The 21,460-nt window shown below is 45.8% G+C and overlaps 1 protein-coding gene across 4 annotated transcripts; it reads right to left on the bottom strand.

Moving 5' to 3' along the window:
- Positions 1 to 350: 350 nt before the first annotated feature.
- Positions 351 to 20,562, bottom strand: CLTA (clathrin light chain A). Of its 4 annotated transcripts, XM_004747583.3 has the most exons (7): positions 20,211 to 20,562; positions 14,785 to 14,822; positions 12,708 to 12,825; positions 7,698 to 7,809; positions 2,915 to 2,968; positions 1,780 to 1,815; positions 351 to 792 (listed from the first exon to the last, which is right to left on the bottom strand). In XM_004747583.3, exons 1-7 carry the CDS (start codon positions 20,425 to 20,427, stop codon positions 621 to 623), a joined length of 747 nt encoding a protein of 248 aa, XP_004747640.1. In that variant the 5' UTR covers positions 20,428 to 20,562; the 3' UTR covers positions 351 to 620. The 4 variants fall into 4 exon arrangements, with proteins under 4 accessions (XP_004747640.1, XP_004747641.1, XP_004747642.1 ...); XM_004747584.3 differs by lacking the exon at positions 1,780 to 1,815; XM_004747585.3 differs by lacking the exon at positions 2,915 to 2,968.
- Positions 20,563 to 21,460: the final 898 nt, after the last annotated feature.

Here is a 21,460-nt window from a genome sequence, read left to right as displayed (position 1 = left end):
AAGGAATGATAAATATCCAGAGAGAGCCCTGTTGGAAAGTACTATCTAAGACCTTAAAGTAGGGGACAGTGACAAGTTGTCACTTGAGAAAGGTCTTGGTTGGTGAGGGATTCCCAGCTCTCCCTCAGCTGGGCAATGAGAGGTTACTTTTAGCCATGGAACTCCCTTTTTCAAACAGACTTCCACAGACTCCTACTATAGATGGTTAATAACTGGGAGCTCTCTCAGTTCAAGGAAGGGGTGGACATTCAGTGGCTGTGCCAAAAATAGGAAATAATAGGAAATTCTTCATCCTTCCCAATCTCTCTCCAACCTGCAGCAGGTCTTGAAATCAATAATGCAGCCTCAGGTTTATTGTTTGAAACAAATTTATTCTCAGAATGCACAAAAGTAGAGGTTGAGGCTACCTTTGGGAGGCTTCCCCCCTCCTCCCCCTCCTCTCTGACTGCCAGGGAGAACAGAGTTGAAGGAAACATGCAATCACAAACAATGATCAACTCTAAAGACAAAAAAGGTTTGGTCCAAAAGAACTCAACATAATTAATCCAATTACTGTGAAGAGCTTCACTGAGTAGGATTAAGATATTACAGATGTAGTGTTTCCACAGGGGGGGGGCTCTTCAGTGCACCAAGGGGGCCTGCTTGAGGGAGATGAGGACAGAGCGCATGCGGGAGACGTCTTTGGCCTGCTTGCTGGACTTGGGGTTAAAGTCACACAGCCGGGCCACCCGCTCCCACTCAGTGCCTGGGGACGACTCGTCTATGTCGTTTACAAAGGCTTCTTCTGCTGCCCTGGAAGCAACAACAAAGTATGTTGGTTTAATGCAGAACCACTCACATGAGCTACCTGACGGCTACCTGGTGACAGAAGTGACCGTCTCTTTGTGCCTGACTTCCTGGCATTCCGGTTTTCCAAAGAGAATAGCCCCTGGCTCAGGTCAGACTCGGGAGCAGACACGCGGCCAGTTCTCCTAGGCACAGGGTGCCTGGACCACTGTGTAAAATGTTGGAATACAGGTGTTTGGTTCAGGGCTCACTCTCTCTCTCTGTCTCTGCTGATACAGAGCATTAAAAAGCAAGTCCTTAGCCAGCTATAGCCAGCTATGCACTGCCTTCATCAGCAGGAGCAAAGCAGCAGGCTGGTCAAGAATGTGCACTGTAGTTGATGTTGGGCTCTGAGTTTCAAGTGAATCGAGAGACTTCTCAAAAGCCCACTGGTCATTGCACGATAGCCTCTGGATTTATTCCTAAGGCCAGAGAGAAACAGGGCAGACCAAAAGGAATTCAAGACACAGCTCCCATGCGAGCAGGCGCTAGAGACTGAAGCCATTCTGGAAGGGGATTTGTTAGGACATTCTCCAGGTGAGCTGCAAGTTGGCCATTTTCCCTCCAGCCAGGTGCCTTGGGCCGCTCAGGGCACGCTCTGGAAGGGGGCAGTGCCTAATGGCTGAAGAGCCCATCAAGGTTAGCTGCTTGGGGGTAGGATGCTGCTCCAACATTCTTTCACATCAAGGTCAGCCCACCCCCAGTTGGGAACTACCTCGTGGGAGCTACAGCCTGAAAGGACAGTGGAAAGAGGAGGGAAGACACACTATATTCATCTACTCCAACAAGCATCACGGGCAAAGCAAAAGCGATGGAGATGACTGGTCTGTGGGGACGGAGGGGTGGCACTCTCACAGGGATGGCCGTGGCAAACACTGCTGAAGCCCGGAGCCACTACAACACTGCGACTTCATGGCACACACAGTGAGGGGCAGTGAGAAAGGTTTACTTAACTGTTCTAGGCTGTAGCAAGGATGGTTTATGTTTGTGCTTAAAGGTGAAGAGAAGAAAAGAAACGAGAGAAACTTTAGGTCAGATATAGAAAATGAGAATGAGCTCAATGCAGATGGTCAGTAAGCTAGACATGCCCTTGCCACTCCGTCTACACTTGGGAACGTGCAGCTGGCTTTGCTGGGCCACCCTGCTGCCCAGCAAACCCAGACTCGACCTTTCCAGTCTCCATTTCCACTCCAGAGAGAATGTGCAAAAATCAATCCAACACCACCTGTAAATCCAGCATTTCACAAATCTCACTGCAAATGCATCTGGGGACCCGGGAAACTCCACTCTGTATTCTAAATGGATGAACATGTCGAGGTCACAGGCCCTAAGAAGCTCTACAGACACGAACCTACCGTACACCCTTCCCGCCAGTTGTTCTTCCCTCTACCCCCATCTCCCTTGTATCAAAATTGAGTACTATTTTTTCAGGAAACAGCAAGAACGGTTTCCAAGTTGTCTTCGGCAATACTGTTTTGAAAGTAAGAGTCCTTAAATACCTTCCCAGAGAAGATTCCGTTTTCTTGGGGGTGGGGGGAGCCACAGTGGCCTAGGCTTAGCTGGGGCTTCTTTGTGCCCAAGTGGGCAAACATGCATCAGAAGCTGGCCACTGAACAATTTCCACCATAGAGAAACAGTTACAGGACACCCCCACCCCCGCAAAGTGAGACAACCTCTGCTCCCAAGGGAGAAGCAACCAACCCCACATGGTCTTCAAAAGAACCAAATGGAGAAAATACTGCCCCCACTGGCTCCCAAGCAGGGAGGCGGCAGTGGTGGCAGCAACAGATTAAAGGGCCACCCCAGTCCCAAAGCCTTTCCTGACAAGGTCGCAACGACCCACATTTTAAAAGGGAATCTGCTTCCTTCCCTCCAAAACCCCAAAAGTGGAAAAAAGGCTCAGTTAAAGGGAGTCACGCTTCTGCAAGACAATCGATGAATCACACCCCCAACCTTCTAACTCTCAGGCAGCCCCCAGAGTGCCAATTTGAAATCATTTAGAAAGCAGAACAACTTGTGACATTACAGGAGCATTAAATCTAAACAAAAAGTAGAATCAAAACAGGAAAAAATTAGTTTTGCAACATACACATAACCAATCACGTCAGCGAAGGGTTGTTTGTAGAAAGCTTCATCTGCCACCCTAGACAGCAAGAGGTCCAAAAGGCAGGCAAGCAGGCAGGAAAAAAGAGAGAACATTGAGAAGCAGAAACATCTCAAATCCGTAACACAGGCACGACTGTGCTCCGGGACGTGGCTCCCAAGGCTCTGTGCTCACCCAGCGAGGCTTCAAGCACCGGAGACCCTGGCAGGCAAGGTTCCCACTGGCCTTCCCCCTGGGGATTCTCACAGGTGAGCCCTGCCGAGTCCTTCCCGCCTTCTCCCAGCCACAGCGAGCAGGTCTCCTGACACCCACTTCCAGTAAGCCCTCGCAGAGCTACTGCGTCCATTCAAGCCGGTCCTCGACCCCAATAACCTCGGGCCCAGTGTTCTCACTGACACTTTACAGGTAAAGTAACAGGAGACCTGGACTGGCAGCAACCAGTTCCGGAAGTGGCCCCGGAACTCCCAAGCAAACCTGCCTGGTTCTTCGCACGGGACAGAGTGTGGCTGCCCCGCGGCTGTGCACTCGGGAGACTCAGTCTTACTGGACGTCAATGCTGCCAGACACCAGACCGGCTACGCCTGGTAGCCAACTTTTATCTTCGATTATCTGACTCCTGCTGCCCTGCCCTGACTGAATGAGATCCATTATCTGCATTCTGGGAACAGAGGTGGTCATTGCAAAATCCCCACCTTAAAGGAAAAACTTGCTGTACATCAAGTGGTCCGGTGGAAAGAACTGCAGCCAAGGGTCCTGGCTCTGGCTTCCTGTCTGTCCCTGAAGGTGCTGATCTGCTCAGTCCATGCCAGACTGGACTGCTGTCACAAGGTATAGCCCGGGACCAGAACTTCACTTAACCCTCTTACAACACCAGAAATGGGTCAAAGGGGCAGGACTCTGGGACAAAAAGGAAAGGGGGGCACATCCCAGGTATAAAACTTTCCACCCCACGCCATCCACTGTGGGTGGGCAGGGGACCTCCCCCACCCAGGAGTCCTACCCTGTCTTTTGCCAGGTTGGTTTGGGGTATAGGAATAGAAGGGACATTTTTAAGGACAATCATGCCTGCTTATTAACCTAGGTGCCCTTATTTATTTGGAGGGAAATTCTAGTAATTTTATTTCAGTTTATTTTTAAACTCACACATAGCCTTCCTTCTTTCCCATTTTGGTTTACACATAGGTGGTGATTTGTGGAAATTTAAAGAAAGCAAAAAAGAACAGCCTGATTTTAACTCTGAATCAGCAAGAAAACAGAGTTGTTTGTGGGCAGACTGAGTGGGCAGGAAAGGAAAGGCAGGCGGGCTTGTAAACCCATAATCCTGTTAGTTTACACAAGGGGCGAAACATAATCAATTTCAACTTGTGCTTGCTCCTACTGAAGAAAATAAAGGCTGAATGACTATGGCCACAGCATCACTAAGACAACAAAAGCTTGAAAGGCAGGCTTTCCCGCCTTTGCAGCTAACCCCAAGACTACAGAACTCTCAGGGACAGCATAGCACCACCCAGGCTACAGACAAACAAAGCAGACGGAAAACCCTGATCACCACAGGCAGCCCCTCTACCTGTATGGTCTTCACCTGACAGAGGGGTCTGACAGCAGCAATCCTCAGGGAAGCCTGTGGGAAACGGGGGCTGGACTGCAGGGTGCTCAAGCAGTGACCCACATTAACAGTCCCCAGGGGGCATGGAAAAAAATGTCTGCCATCATGGAAAACCAGGTTCCCCAAACTTTTTATAGAGTATCTTGGAAAAAAAAAAAAAAAAGTATCTTGAAAAAGATACACCAGAGCTCCCTGTGAAAGGGAATGTTTCTGTCACTGTTTGTAAGGGAAGATGGTCTGGGGTTGCTCTCTGGTCAACACTCTTCTGACTGGCTCCAATGGAAAGCTATTTTCCCCACAGGCTGTCACTAATAATTCATGGTTCTTGTACAACAATATTTGGGCCTCAAGTTGGGACAAAAGGAAGGAGATAGAAACTGCAGGGGCGGGGGGCACCTGTGTGGCTCAGTGGGTTAAAGCCTCTGCCTTCGGCTCAGGTCATGATCCCAGGGTCCTGGGATTGAGCTCTGCATTGGACTCTGCTCAGCAGAGAGCCTGCTTCCCCCTCTCTCTCTGCCTGCCTCTCAGCATACTGGTGAGCTGTCTCTATCAAATAAATAAATAAAATCTTAAAAAAAAAAAAAAAAAAAGAAAAGAAAGAAACTGCAGAGGGACACCAGACTACAGATGCCATGAAGGCAAGATCAGCTGTCATCCGCCCACTGCCCAGTACCGTGCCTGGCACAGATGTGCTCCTGAGGTTTTAGGTTAGGGCATCTAGAAGGCAGGAGGCCTGATGATCCACTCCTAGAAATAGGCCCTTCCTCCCCACCACATCATGTCTTCTCTCAAACTGCTCTGCCTTAGCGTTGTGGGCCCCTAAAAAATCCAGCAGCAAAAGTCACTCAGAGGAAGACACATGCCTGAAATGAGCACTCTATTTTCTCCTGAGATTCACTATTTACCTACAGACAGTTCTTTCAAATATGTAAACGGACTTACTGATTTAGTCCCATGGGACACCGTTTAGAGAGTCAGAAATGGAGGGGGAGGGCGCCTGGGTGGCTCAGTTGGTTAAGCGACTGCTTTTGGCTCAGGTTATGATGCTGGAGTCCCAGGACTGATTCCTGCGTTGGGCTCCCAGCTCCATGGGGAGTCTGCTTCTCCCTCTGACGTTCTCCCCTCTCATGCTCTCATTTACTCTCTCTCAAATAAATAAATAAAATACTTAAAAAAAAGAAAAATGGAGGGGGAGTGGCAACAATGTCAAAATCTCCAGGGAAGGGGGAAACCATTGCAAGTAGTCCCCCATGGTAGCTCAAAGTGGCTCCTGCCCCAGCCCATGAAGAATAAGTGGAATCAAGTGTCAAAACCATTTCTTCTATCCCGGAACCCTGGTGACAAGGGCCAGTGTGCCACTAATTTGACAGAGTCCACCCTATGCTTCAAGGTTTCTGCAAAGCAGGGAATCTGGTTGGGAACAGTCCTACATTCTCCATGAATGGCAAGTGTAAGTCTCTTCCCCTCTCTGGAACCTGGGACGTTCATCTAGGAGACCATCCAACCCACCCTTCTACAATTCTAAGAGCAGTACCAACGCCCTAAATCCATGCCTGGAGGGACTAAACCTGGGGGACTGATCTCCTAAGAACAGGTACACTTATTTGGTCCAAGGACAACAGATGCTGTTCAGACACCCCTTTCTTTACAGAAAGGGCCACGGTTTAGCAAAATTGCCATCAGAACCCTATTCCCAACACAGTCATTTAAGTCTTAGAATCTATATATCAGCTTGTCTACACATCAGGGATCCCGAACAGGGAGGGTCAGCCTGATTCTACCAAGTACTTCAGGGCAGAATGACTCATGGGCAACTTGCTAGGATAAATGGGGCCTCACACAGAGCTTGCACAAAGCACCCACTCATCCCCCTTTAGATTTCTGAACTTGTACCTCAGGTCAATCATCTTGAATGAGCAGAGAATAAAGCAGCCTGGACCTGTCAGCACTTGAAACTGATCACAAGCTCAGGAGAAGCTCCGGTAGCGAGTGCCCCGGCCCTGAGCAACTCAACACCGAGAGCAGAGAGCAGCCCACCGCACTTATCACAGCACTTATCCTGGAACCTGAGAGGCACGCCTAGAGAATCCATCCCCCACTGGGCACGGGCTCCAGCCCGCCAGATGCAAGGATGGCCACCAAGAGACAAGTAGCTGAAGGCTACCGTACACGACGGTCCAGCTGTTCTGCCATCGCTGCCCTATGCTAAACAGCACAGGCTGGCTGGCAAAGCAGTCCACTCCCTCTTTTCCGGCACATTTCCAGCTAAGAGCTGCCTGAGGCAAGAGCATGTAAACTACCTTCTGCCTCTGAGGGCAGGATCCTAAGGCTCTTTATACTGAAAACTACCAATACCCCAGGCTTGGTCTCGCCGCTCTTTCCTGTGAGGTAGGGGAGTGACCACGGAGGGACAGCTGGGCTCCGAATCCCCCAGGACGGGCCAGCCCCCGGCCTGCATCAGGGCCAGGAGTGCTACCTCCGCCTTTCTCTGAGCTACTTCCAAGTGGACTTTAAGCACAGAGTAATCAAGACCGCAGGTGCTGTGAGAGGGGCTGAGAGAAAGAACGTGATTTCTCCCTACAATTGCTCTTAACCTTCACTGAGCGAGCCCATTCTGAAGAGCATTTTTTAAAAATAGAGTTTTTCTCAGACCCCTTATTTCTGCAGTCACCATTTTGGAACATTCTCGGCTACCCAATGACACACACGTTTCCCTGCTACTGGACCCCTCTGTAAAGCAGCTTTCAGAAGGCAGGGCTGTATTTAGGGGATGCAACATGACCAAGTCTATGATCATCTGGAAAGTACTGAGATCCTGCTATATTTAGGAAAGTGGCCCTTCATTTCAGGGTTACATTTCCAAATGTGGAATGGATCCATGAAATAACTTTCCCTTTTGCTGTTTTGTACTATTACAAGCAACGTGAAGTGACCAAACTCTCAGGTGAAGAGCTAAAGTCACCACAGCTGGAGTGGCTAAAGCACAGGCTGAATTATGCTCCTATGACCCAAGAGACTTGCAACCTTTATGTTTCCAGTACTTTTTCCAAAACCCACAGAGACATTTCACACTACAAGAGGCAGCATGTGAGAACTATGCTGGCTGTCAGAAATGAATGTGATTCCGTCTCGGAAAACAGTGCTAGCAGCACAGGGACTGACCTGTTGTTTGCTTTTGTTTTCTGTAGCTGCTCGTCCTGCCTCGCATACCACTCTTCTAGCTCCTTTATTGCTTTTTCTTTCCACTCTGCTTCTTGCTTCCGAGAATTGGCATCTTTGAAGGGAAGGAAAAGAAACACAAATGAGGCAAAACACAAACTGAAGTTTGCACCATCAATTTCTTTGGTCTTATTAAACTTATGGGGTGTGCAGGTTTGTGTCCGTGTCCATGTATCCGTGTGTGTGTGTGTGTGTGTGTGTGTGTGTGTGTGTATTCTGGAGGGACAATCGGAGGGAAGACAAAATCCTACTTTCCGTATTTGTACATCTAGTCTCTTATCCCAGTGATTCTATCCAAGTTGTTTCACGTTTTCTCTCAATCCACTGACATCTTAGTGGATTCACTTGTTTTGGGGTTTCTTCTGGGGGTAGGGGAAGATACCTAGGAAAAAAGCCTTTGGCAGCACCAACTAGGGAAAAAGCAGAGGATTCTTTTTTAAAGATCTGAGAGTGCACATGCATGAGAGCCCAGAAGGAGTAGGGGAAGGCGGAGGGAGAAAGAGAAAATCTCAAGCAGATTCTGTACTGAGTGTGGAACCTGACTCGGGGCTCAATCCCAGGACCCTGAGACCATGAGCTGAAATCAAGAGTCAGGTGCCCCACCGACTGAGCTACCCAGGCACCCCAGGAGGATTCTTTAATACTTATACTGCCAATATTAGTTCAGGATGGACTTTTGATATTAGATAATCTTTCAACAAAATCTTCTTACAAACTATATTTAACACCCCAACTCTGCCAATCGATGGTTTTGTAAAACACAAGGTAGCACTCTCTTAACTGAACATGGTAGAAACACTTCTATAAAGCAGAAACCTACTGTTGAAATAACCAGAGAAAGAGAGGGTTCAGGAACCAGGGAAGAGAATACAGATGTTAAGAGTTGAAGGGGACCACAAAACATCTATTCCTGCTCAGATGCAGAGTGAGTCTGTGGCAGAGCTAGGACAGAATTAAAAAAGCTCTAATGGAGGGGACTGCAGGGGGCTGAGGTGGAGTGGTGGGACTCATTAATAGTTAATCAGAAGGTTCTCGAATGAGAGAAAATACAAACTTGGGAAGTTTTCCAGACTGGATTCTCAAATATGACAACTAGCTAAAAAGACCAAGTCAGTAGATAGCAAGAGACAGAAATGCAGGTCAGGGCTAGGGCTGCAGTGGACATCTGAAGTTACCCTGAGACTTTACCTGGAACACATTCTTAAGCATCCTCTCTGGCAGGTATTTTATAATAGACAGACCTCTCATTTAATCTTTACAACAATCCCGAGAAGGTCAACTCTAGATCCATGTTCAGCACTGAGAAAAACTACAGCTCAGAGAATTTCAGTTACCTTTCCTCAAGTGGCTAAGATTCAAACCAGGTCTGACTCTGAAGCTTACCCGTTCTTACTTCATTAAGCTGCATCCAAAGAGAGGAATGGAAAGGAAAACAAAACTTGAAACAATCAATCACAAGACGGGAACAGAAGGTGATCACCAGAGATCCAAACAAGAGTTTTGACAGTGCAGAGCCAGAGCCCGACCTGTAACTAGCTAGCATCATGGAAGAGGAGAAAGCAGTGGTGGCAACAGTGAGTAACCTCTTGAAGGGAAGCAATTAAGCACTTTGGGGTATTTTCAGGGCCTTTCCAAGAACGTCTTACAGTAACAACCTGCAGAAGACTTGGTCTGTAGCTACTGGAAATAGCTTGTTAGCAGCTAGAAACTTCCTCAAAGTTTCAGATTATAAAGAACTTGTACCTTGTTATTTATCAGAAGGTGACTGATCTTTTTTTGTTTTTTTTTTTTTGAGAGAGATTGGGAGGGTGCCCACAAAGGGGGAGAGAAAAGAATCTTAAGGCTACACGCCCAGGATGGAGCCTGACACGGGGCTCAATCTCACAACCCTGAGATCATGACCTAAGCCACCCAGGCGCCCCACACAGAATTCTTTTATACTCAGATTTTCACTGATAAGTCAAGTCTATACAACAGACTTGTAATATGTGTCTGCGGCACTAAGGAGAAGTAGAATGGAGGGTGCTAGAATGCAGCAGGATACACTTTGGGCTGCCAGTGTATATGGACAAGAAACCAAAAAATAGGAAGCTTGAAGATCTTTTTCAAGGACGCCTGGGTGGCTCAATTGGTTAAGCTGCAGCCTTCAGCTCAGGTCATGATCCCGGGGTCCTGGGATCGAGTCCCACATCGGGCTCCTTGCTCGGCGGGGAGCCTGCTTCTTTCTCTGCCTATGCCTGCCTCTCTGCCTGCTTGTGTGTACTCTCTCTCTCTCTGGCAAATAAATAAAATTAAAACAAAAAAATCTTTTTCAATAGTGGTGAAATCACTTCTGAAACATTACTTTTTGACTGGATATTTCCTTTCTTTGTAGTCTGAAAATGATTATTTTTTAAGTTTTAATATACTAGGAACAAAATAACACAGAAATTTACTCTGAAAAATTAATCTAAATAAAAACTGTAACCATCTGCACAGACTGTAGTTACTGCATAAAAACCATCCCTTTAAATTTTCCTGCTTTTACAGATTTTTTTAAAAAGCTGATAAAAAATTTAGAATTCTGGGACGCCTGGGTGGCTCAAATGGTTAAGCATCAGCCTTCAGCTCAGGTCATGATCCCAGAGTCCTGGGATCAAGTCCCACATTGGGCTCCCTACTCAGCGAGGAGCCTGCTTCTCCCTCTCCCTCTATCCCCTGCTTGTGTGCTTTTTCAAATAAATAAAATCTTTAAAAAAAAATACAAACAATTCTTAAATGCTTAGTTCAGCAGAACAAAGATCCAAGTGACAACATGATCTTCGCATCTGGGCAGAAGAAGAGGGAGGGAAGGCTGAAGAGTTCCCTTAGAGAGCAGGGAGCACAGACGGCCGTCTTCTCGAGCAGTCCTTGTTACTGTTCACGGAAAATAAATCTCTGAGAACGCAGTCACCAGCTAAGCTGAAAACCATGGTTCTCTATTTTTAGCATCTTGTGCTTTCTTGCAAAGAAAAAACATGAAACTGAAGAAACACCTAGTTCACAGACCAATTTAATTCAATTGCAAAGCCAAATGTTTGTAGAAAAGCATCCTGAGTTAAGGAAACAACACTTCATGGAATATTCCCAAAGTGCCCAATCTGATCATTGGGAAGGGGGGGATTATTCCAGATACCAAAGTGACCTAAGTATACTCTCTTCACGGGGAAGACAACTTCGCTAAACTTTGGGAAAAGAGAAAGGCTGGGTTCTGTAACATGACAAATATTAGTACCAGCGAAGTCCTGCCTTTCTGCCCGCTCAGAAGAGACACACAAAGAAAAAGCAAAGACTGAAGCTACCAGCATCATGAAGACAATGTTCATCTTTTTAAAGCACTATCGAATACAGTAGCTACTAGCTAACATGTGGCTATTTATTAAATTAAAAACTCAGTTTCTCAGTCATTCTAGTCACATTTCAAGCTCTTAACAGACACATGCGGCTAGTGGCTACCATACGGTACAGCACATCTGTAATATTTCCATCAAAGAAATTCTACTAGACAGTGCCACAAAGGTTCAAAGTGTGCCCTTTATTCTGAAAGCCACATAAGTTGGGCTGGAGAGAGAACAGATTGGGCACTAACTGGGTCATACTTCTAGGTGTCAGTTAACCCCATATAACAAAGAGTCAGTTTGTACTAATTCAATGGTTCCCAAAAAGGACTAATAATGCTGACATTGTGCGTACAAAGAACATCATTATTTCCAGATATACCACAAAATATTTAGGCATGAAATGGATGATGTATCTGCAAGTGGATGAGAAATGGGTGTGAATAAAACAAACAAACACACATACATACATGCTTCATTTACATACAGAGAACTCAATATGGCAAAAATGTTAATCACTGATCTAAGGGAGTATGCACAAGTTCATTTTACTCTTCTTTCAACTCTTTGGTGTCTGAAATTTTATTTCAAGTTTTACTAAGTAATCTCTATACCCATGTGAGGCTCGAACTCATGACCCCAAGATCAAGAGTTGCACACTCTACCAATTGAGCCAGCCAGATGCCCATGTTTGAAATTTTAATAAAAAGATGAGAAAAGAATACCCCACGGCTTTATTTCCACACTGTGCCACACCTCTGCAACCCACTTATGCACAGATGCCAAGTCCCATGACCCTGACCAAAAGTGACACTCCATGTACACAGATCTTCACGGAAGGCCAGGCCGGCTGGCACTGATGTCGGCGGGACGGCATACACTATATGCAAGGCGGCTGAAGGATGCAGGGGTACGGACCACGAGGCAGGGCAGACATAAGTGGAGTTCTGATGCTACTGCTTCTTTGCTGTGTGATTCAAAAACTTACCCTAGGATTCTCACTTTCCTCACTCACAAAAACATACAAACTTAACTTACAGGGATAGTAGAGTAGGAAAATCAAGTTGTACGTGTTTCTTAACATACTTCACATTTTCTTCTTAAAGCATTACCTTACATTCAGCCTAGAAATGATAAACGAACTCTGAAATCTCTCTTGCGGGGACCTTCAAGCTCACATCCCTCTCTCATAAACACCATCTCAGACGAACCCTGGAGTTGCTAACACTGATCTTACCCCACGGACTAAGAAACAGACTCTGTGAGGTTTGAACTACCAAGTGCCCATAGCTAGGAAGAGTTAATAAGGCTGGGCCTTGAATCTACTTTCCTTGCTCCAAGCTCAGGACTCTGCTCTGCTCTGCTCTTCCCGAGAGGATGCACTTGGTGGTGGCACTCTGAGCTGCCCTAATCCTCACAAAATGGCCTGTGATTAAGCATCTCCCTGTGGGTGACCTTGTAACCCTCAGGCTGCAGAAGGTATCTTCCCAAATATTAGACAAGGACATTATGGCTAATTCCAGTTAAAAAGGGCTAAGAGTCAAGGTCAACTATTCCACTGAAAACAGACACCCCAAGACAGAAAAAGATTCCTTACCGAGGGCTTCCAAGCGTTCTGTTTGCTCTTCTCTCCATTTACGGATACTTTCAGGCTCTGATTGCAATCGATCCACTTGTGAAATAGCTGCATAACTGTCTGTTGGACCATTACTCTCCTTAACACAAAACACAATTGTGTTCTATCAGTACCAAACACACCTTCCCGAAATGCGTATCCACTGCAGGACACCCTGGTCACGTGCTGATGACCGTTAGCAAATGTTAGAGGATTATCTTAAAAAAAAAAAAAAAAAAAAAAACCACCACCACCTTATGTGCTCACAGGGAGCTCTCAAAATGACTGCACACAACCTTCCACTCTGCAAGGAAGGCGGAGTGGTTGTTACCCTGCCTTGTAATACCTGGGACAGAAGTGGGAAAGAGGAAAGCAGGGGACCTGGGCCATGGACTTACAGTGTTACTAGTTTTAGTTTCCTAACTTGACACGCAGCTTATGTAGGATCTTCAAAGTAACAAAGGTAAAATACACTGCTCAGCGAGGCTCAGGAGCTAAAACTTCTAAATGCTATCAAGAGCACCTGATACCATCTAATATGTGAATTCTGGGTATAAGGGAGTCCAAAAGAAAATGTACAGTCACTAGCCACACTGAGGGAAAGAATAAAAAGGCAGGCAAATTAGGAGTTATGAGTGTATGCATGGGGGTGGGGACAGGGACAGATTCTTCATAGTGCATAAGGTCTGACAGCTAATAAACTGATACAACTCAAACAGATTTTAATCTTTAGAAGATTTTTCACCTGCTGAACTAGGGAATAAATTCCAGGTTCACCCAACCAGACTATAAAGAGAGAATTATTATTGAAGTATTAGTAACTAACTTATTGACATTTTCCATGGGTTAGCCACATAAAGGCTTTATCTCCCAAACAACTTGCAAAGTTTTTATTCCCATTTCACATTTGGGGGGACTAATCTGGGGCACAGAGAAATGACATGTCCAATTCACAGCTAGTAAGAGGTAGAGCCAGGATCTAAAACCCATACTGTCTCACCCTAAGGGCTAAGCTCTAAAGCAGGCACTGGAAACCAGAGTCCAGACCAGCTGCCTGTTTAATTAAATTCTACTTAACACAGCTGTGTGCATTCGTTTATGTATGGTCTATGGCTGCTTTCACATTACAGCAAGAACAGTCTGACACAGACTTTATGACAAAGCTTAAAACGTTTACTATCTAGTACTTTACGAAAAAGTTAGTCCATCCTTGGTTTAAACCAATTAGACTAACATCCTTCCTGCCAGTTAACTGGTTGAAGGATGGGCAGAAACCCAGGTCTAAACAAAGCATCATGCTATTTCCCCAGGCTGTAGTGACTATTTCCAGATGATCCAGAAGGAAATGCAAGACTTTTGCTGAGTGGCTGGGAGAAGAGGAGAAACCCCCACCTTGTTCTAGATAACATGACATGCACTTGAGAAGCCTAGAAGTGCTGTAGTCATTTGACCACCACGAAAAAAGCTTGAGCACAAAAATGCATGCTTAGCAAGCAGAGCCAGAGTCCTAGGGAAAACGAGTTAGAGTCCTGGTTCAAGGACACTTCATTTATGTATATATAAACTGTTAAAAGACTTTTTGGTTTGAGCTAGTCTGAGTTGGGCGGGCAACTCAGCACAGTGATACAGACGGGAGAATAATGGCAGTCACCATGAACTCCAACCCCCTCCGGGTTCAAACGCTGGCCCCAGCCCCACCGCATACCAGCTTTATGACTTTTAGACTACTCTGTGCCTCAGTTTCTTCATCTGTAAACAGGAACAACAGTACAGGACCCCCAGGTTGTTGAGAGTATTAAAGAGTAAATATAAGCAGTGTCTGACACAGTGCATGGCACACAGTGTTTAAATTAGCCACTGCTATCCTCATCGCCATGAAGGCTCATTTCTTGAAAATAAAATCAGCAATACTAGGGCCCGATCAGTAACATTTTAAAGGAATGATTAATGTCACTTTTCAAATCCATTTTAGCAGATAACATATCCAATTCTAATAAATTCAAATCACAGGAAAGGAAAACGCAATCACTATCTTTTAACATATCAGAGCACTCTGTACCTGGTAGTACTCGCCATTCATCACTCCATCCACAGCATCTGCAAGACAAAATTTCAGTCAGTCAGTCAGGACTCGTCAGATGCTGGGCCAGAGCATTACCGAGTGTAACACAGTACTATCCGCTGCAAGTACTGAAGTTATACTAATGTTATCCTGGTGCTACACACAGGACAGAACAATCAACAACTTCCTGTTTAATGAAACCAAGATGTACTTCACCAAAATGTTGACAAATCTATACCAAAACCCCAATTCAAAAGCCTTTTGATCTTTTGCCCTAGAGAAAGAACACATGGATGCCTGGCAGAAGAGTCTCACAGAGCAACAGTGTTTCTCTATGAAAGTTCTGGAGAAGGCAAAAGAAAAGTGGGGCCTGGAATCATTCTGTGAGCAAGGACATGCAGCTTCGTGTTCAAACCAAGGTGCTTTTTTGGTAGTAAGGACTCTCCATCCTGTGCCTGTAGACCTAAGGGTCTACAGTTGAGACTTCTTGAGCTAATTCCTCTATACCCCTGGAACTAGTCTGGGATGGTTAAGATCTGGACATACCAAATTAAGTCAGTATTTTCAAGGATTTAAGTTACAAAAACTCAAAGTGTGATGTATGATACAGTCTTACTGGTACAATTTGTTCATGAGCTAAATGATAAAGTCTATCTGAAGAATGTGGAAATGTTTTTTTAATAAGAGCTAGAGACCATCAATCCATATAGTACAAAATGCAAAATGGTGGTCCACTGGCTGAACATATTTACAACATATACTATCAAGTCAGAAAATTTCACACATTCAGGATGTCTAGGTTTTGGGGTGAGGGCAGGCAGACAGATCTGGCAATCTTGGGCCTGCATGAGAGGAGGGCAGCCTTTACATACAGCAAGGTCTGGTCTATCTGCGAGGACCTCCCCATCCCCCCCACCTTTTTTTTTTTTTTTTTTTAAATTACTGTGTTTCAGTAATTCAGTTATCTGATCAGCCAGATAAGCATGTGTCCTAAGCCCTGCCCTGACCAACAAGCTATTGTGAAGAGGCCATCGGCCATCTGTCCGGGCTGCCCAGCATCCCTCAGGGGTGCTGCTCCGCCTTCTTTCCAAGTCTCCATACAGGCATCATAAAGATTTAAGCTTCTGCCTACACATTCTGTACTCTGGATCTGTTGGTCCACCAATATTTACTACGTACCACCTAGGACTTGCATTACTTTGTCCAAAAAAGATTTTTTTTTCCCAAACTTATTAGACAGGGTAGCATAAGGAAGATGACAGAGAGTTGCACCCAGCGCTCAAAAAACTAATAGAAGTATTTGGGGCGCATAGTCAATTGCTCCTCAGTAATAAATCCCTTCATCTAGAACTGCTAGCACAGACCATGCCAAGTGGGCAGCACTGGGAGCAGCCTGGCACAGAGCTTCGGTGACACCATTCTGGTCACCCTGAAGACCCTCCAGTAGACAACCTTCAAGATACAGACCCCTGGGTCACAGAATATATACACTTTAAAGATGTCTAAATACAGACCACTTGTCCCTCCTTTAGTGTCTCATTTATATCACCATTACCACATGACTGCCCCATTTTTCAGACTCTTAGTGATACTAAAGACTGAGTTTTAGGTTTTTAAATTTTTGCTGGGTTGACAGCAGGGAAAAAACTTAAGGTGACTTTGTCCCGCAAATCTCTTTTTCTTGTGAGGTAATCATGTAGCTGATGTTTTTCTTCTTTACTGAATTGTCTTGAGTTTTACTCATTTTTCTATCTTTTGATCTTTATTCACTCTGTATTATTTGTCCCCTCATATTACAAACATTCCCCCACTGTCACTTTATATGGTTTTTTCTGGTACTAAAAAAACCAGAAATGTGTCTCTCTAATCCACCTGGAATTCATTTTTGTTTAAGACAAAAAAGAGTGAGATAACTTTGACTCTTAGAGCTTATAATGGCTAGCTAGTATGGCCAGGCCTAGGCCTAAATTCTGGTTAATATATTACATTTAACACACCAACTATTCAGTTAATATATTCCAGGCCAGGGCCATTCCCAAAAGGAGAGCCTTTGATCACTATTCTATACACAAAACTAGAAGCAATTCTCATCCCATACCTCCTTCTAAGTCACATGCTTCCTGTCCTTTAGGACTGAAGACTCATCCAAACCCATTGGCAAGTGCTTTGAGCTTCTATTAGTTACTGTACTGATGTACAACTGGCCCAAGTCAAAGAATTGTCTGTTGCTACAAAACATGCAGAAAGACATCTAGGGCCTTGACTGATTAGGACAACTAGGCTAAGCAACCTGACACTCCAGAAGGAAACTTCCTAAGGCATCTCAAAGGCCAGAATAAAAGTAAGTTTCCTAAGAAGAAAGACATTTTGTCCCAAACCCACCTTTGACTTCCCATGGTGCCCATCCACTGGAAGTCAAGCAGAGGTGGGTCTGAATTCCAGTAGAGACATATACTAGCTTGCTACCTCAGGAACACAGCTTAACTTCCATGATCATTTCTTATCTCAAATACGATGCTATCACGTAGCCCGCAGTTACCCCGTGGATCAGCAGCTACAGAGAACCAGCACACCGTAAGTGCACAATACTAATTAGCAAGCATGAAATTTCCCTGAACTTCTCTCCACCACTGCTACCAAGAAAATTACTCTCCTCCTCCAGAAGGCTTTCCTTTAATTCATGTGCCTCTTTTCCTCCTCCAAGGACAGACGTGTCAGAAACAACAAATGGTGCCTCACTGCCATACTCTCTCAGTAGCTCTTTAATCACCTCTTTTTCTCCTCCCTCCTCAGCCCTTGTAATTGAGGGCTTTTCAACAGCTCTACACTAATGCTGCCTCTCTCCTGACTACCTACTCCTCCACAGTATCTGAGCCACTTCACTCAGCTGGTCACCTCCCACCTCTAAACTTACCTCTCTTCTCCAGATCTCCTAGCTGAAGGAGTCATCCAAGGCTCTATCCCTCTGGTTTTTGCCTGTTCCCATCCTACATGGGAGTTCTCCCCAAGACTGCAATTCAATCTGTTTGCGTCTCCTGACGACGGATCTCTGTATAGTAATACATCAGATATAGGGCTCCCTCCTAAATCTTTTTCCTCAGCACACCCCAAGGCCTACAGGCTTTGTAATGCCTTCCTAAGAGTACAGCCAGGTACTGTGGCAGTAATATGTACTGTGTAATATGTACAAGTACTGTGTGTAAGCACTTTATAGGTACTAATGTAATCCTAGTAACCCTATGCGGTATATAGCTGTACCTTGTACAGATGAAAAAATCTAAGGCAGGGCAGTGGTGGTTACCTAAGTTGCCCGAGACCACAAAGTTAAACATACACTCAAGCAGTCTAGGACAGCACAGAATGTCAACACCAGAGTGCCTCTTTTCAAGGAAATAAAGTGTCCAACTAGTTCTCTGATCCCCAAAGGAAGTGCTGACCATGCACTACTGCCAACCTCAACTACACTGTCAGAGGTCTGGCTTTAAATCACTGAATGCTTAGTTCACTAAGAAAGTCCTTCCTAGAAACTAAGTCAGCAATCATCCCTTCCTTCCCTTTGCTGAAAGCTTAATGCACAAGGGACCTGTGTATCCAACTCTACCCTCCCCCCTTTACCTCTCCAAACTGCCCATCATCAAGATTTGTCATTTCTCTACAGGACTCTTGGACCTGTAGATTTTGTTCATTCCTTTGTGCCTGTCTACTATGTGCCAGACACCCTGTTAGGCGCTGGGATTACAACTGTAAGCAAGAGTAACACTGTCCTTGAATCAGGACACTTTTCTAATTATGGGTCTTGACTGTCCCAACTCTGTCCTACCCAAGGCAGCCACACCACCTTTCAGAAATGACAATCTGTTGTCCTGTAACACCCCTGCTGAAACAACTGCCAAGAGCATATGGTACAGTCTAGGGGTAGGGAGACTGGGGGCAGAGCCAAGAACTTGTCCTTTTTTCTTAAGCAAGTCATTTCTCCGCAGGACTCAAATTTTCTTGTATTAAATGAAGGAAGGAAACTAAGGATCTAAGAAGTAAATTTTATAATTCTCAGGCAAATGTTAATAAACACCACCCAACAAAACCCTATGGACTTAAAGCCAACTTCATTTCCCGGCCACAACCCGGTTCAGTCCAACCTGCTTGCTATGATTCACATTTTCAGGTGAATTCTATGTTCTTGTGTAAATTCTTATTTGGGACTAATCTACTAAGGAGGTAACATGGTGCAGCATAAAAACTCAGAGGCTGCAAACGAGCATTCTCCCTACCCCTACTTACAAAAACGGTTCTGCCCGGCTGGCATAGTAATTTGAGATTTCTGAATCTGAATGCTTTCACAGAGTACAGCAGGTTTCTCTCATTTATGTTATCTGCCTGGCCCCTTGAAGTTTGAGGTTAGAGTAGTACAAACACTCCTATCTGCCCCACCAGTGCCCTATTCTCTTTTAATTAGACTTTTTTTTTTTTTTTTAAGTAAATGCAAACCCAGGTCTCATTTCTTCCAGCTAATTTCCTACTTCCCAATTCTACTGAATAGGTCTCTTCTACTCATCTTTTCCTCCCACTGTAATTCGAAGCATCACACACAGGTAAGGCATTCAGAGGTCAAACTGGCATCCTACTGCTCATTTTTTGTTGTTGTCTGTCTTTTCTTGATTTTGGCTGGAAAAAGGCCACACTACATTCTCTATCCGATACCTTTTGGAAGAACTAATTCAGACTAATCTTAAATACTGCTTAGGCAACACTGCCTAACAAAGCTGTAGCTAGAGGAAGTAGAGCTCCAGAAATCCCGACATAATCCGCTGGACAAATGGTAAAACTCTTTATCCTTCTTTGGTTAGAGTTTCTTCCTCCAGGATTAGACCACCTTCCTTGAGTTCGCTATTCATGCCTCCTTTCCTCCCCATAATTCAACATTCTGTACACCTGAAGTGCTTTCAAAGCTGAACTGCCTTGCCATTTTTGTTTTGTATATATCTCAAAAAACGATACTACTATTCTCATTTTTTTTTTCCTGCCTCCCTTTCCTAATAACTGGTTTAGTGCAGGGCTCAGGCTTGCCTTTTAAGTCTGGCCCAACTGCGCCAATGCGGCTGTGTTTTAGAGGCTAGGCTCAAAGCACAGCAAGCGCTCAATGAAAAGTTCCTGAAATGAACCGGCTTCTTCGAGCTCTTCAGCCTGACTGACACCCTATTTTCTTTGCTTTCTCACTCTGCCCCGTCCGAGAGCTCAAACATTCATACCACCAAGGAGGCTCGCCGAACCTAGGTTTCTGCTATGACTGGGCTGGGGTCTCGTTTCCTCCTTACACTCTTAACGTCCAGGTTCAGCAAGAATCAAGAGTTCAGAGAGCCCTCAGACACACTCTGGGCTGAGTTTCTATAGAAGCCCTCCCGCCCCAAACGCGGCCGCACTCTCACCCGGACCCCCTGGCGGCTCGCCGTGCGGTTGGGGCCCGGGGGCACCGCCGTCCAGGATGGCGAAGGCCTCGTCGTTCTCGATGCCCGCAATCTCACTCTCTTGCTGCGCCAAGAAGGCCGCGGCAGGGTCTTCTTCGCCGGCACCGGCCACCCCATTCCCCAGCGCAGGGCCGCCGGGAGCGCCGGCAGGAACACCGAACGGATCTAATTCAGTCATGGCGGACAGTTCAACGGCACAGACACGGCGTTGAGAGACAAGCCAACCGACCCACCAACACCGCGCCCCGCAGCGGCAGCTGTGGCGGCGACCGCGAACCGACGATAAGCGGGAGGGAGAAGGCGGAAGCGGAAACCCTGCCCCTATATCCGGTTGGTGTAGGCGGTGTTGGAGAGCCTAAGGGATAACAACCAATCAGAGGACAGATTTGGTTCAAGAACTACCGAATCAGTAGGAAGAAGGGCGGGCCCCCGAGGAAAACTCGTGACTAGGGCCGCGGCGGCTTCGAGGGTGGTGGTGAACGCAGCAAGGCCCTAGGGAGGCGGAAGTGGCTTGACTTAAAGCGGCCTTCCCCGCCTGGCCTTTGGGGCGGTCTTGACCCCGGACTGCCACCTCTGAGGAGACTCAAGTGCCAAAGCCGGAGGTGAGGTGGAATGAGGACGGCATCGATCGATCGATCGGTCGACTACCAAGGAGGCAAGCTATTTAGGTTTTCTGAACCCACGTTTCCTCGTTTTCAAATGGGAACGAGCATCCTGTACTACTTCCCTCCCAGGCTCCTTGGGAAGACTGAATCCTTTCACGGCCTTGTACTGGCTTTGTTAAAAAATTTGTATGTGTTAATTCATTCACGCAGTCTGGATTATTTTCCCTTGTAGAGCCGCCTGACTTAGACATAATTGATTCAAATCTGCTCTGATTTTTCTACCCCCACCTTATCTTTATAAAAAGGCTACTGTCTCTCCTTTCCAAAGCTCTTTTGCAGCCAGGACACCTTACCAGGGCTAGAGAGAAGTTTCTAGAACCGGAACACTGTGCGTAGGATCACTTAGAAATTTCATATGGAAACAGGCACCTGCATGGGGAAAGGAATAATCACGCAGGGAGAGAGTGGTCAAGAAGAAACCCAGGTCTCCTGGGTACCTTGGTAATGGTAACAACCTCTTGTAAGTACATATTTTGTCAGCTAAGGAGAGCAGGAGCTTTCTCTAAAATTCCTTCAGTATTTTACCTCAGGGGATGTTGTCTACAC

Source organism: Mustela putorius, unplaced genomic scaffold (assembly GCF_011764305.1).
Source record: "Mustela putorius furo isolate JIRA1106 unplaced genomic scaffold, ASM1176430v1.1 tig00000580_pilon_pilon_pilon, whole genome shotgun sequence".
Taxonomy (NCBI): Eukaryota; Metazoa; Chordata; class Mammalia; order Carnivora; family Mustelidae; genus Mustela; species Mustela putorius.
Note: the sequence above shows the minus strand (reverse complement) of the source record. Positions and strands in the feature narration are given on the sequence as shown.

Bases quoted from the DNA above. Each gene is read 5' to 3' on its own strand.
- CLTA (XM_004747583.3), bottom strand. From the start codon at position 20,427: ATGACTGAATTAGATCCGTTCGGTGTTCCTGCCGGCGCTCCCGGCGGC. The intron at 12,826-14,784 runs GTACAGAGTGCT...TTTTGTGTTAAG, and splicing joins TGAATGGCGAGTACTACCAG to GAGAGTAATGGTCCAACAGA. The intron at 7,810-12,707 runs GTAAGGAATCTT...TTCCCTTCAAAG, and splicing joins AGAACGCTTGGAAGCCCTCG to ATGCCAATTCTCGGAAGCAA.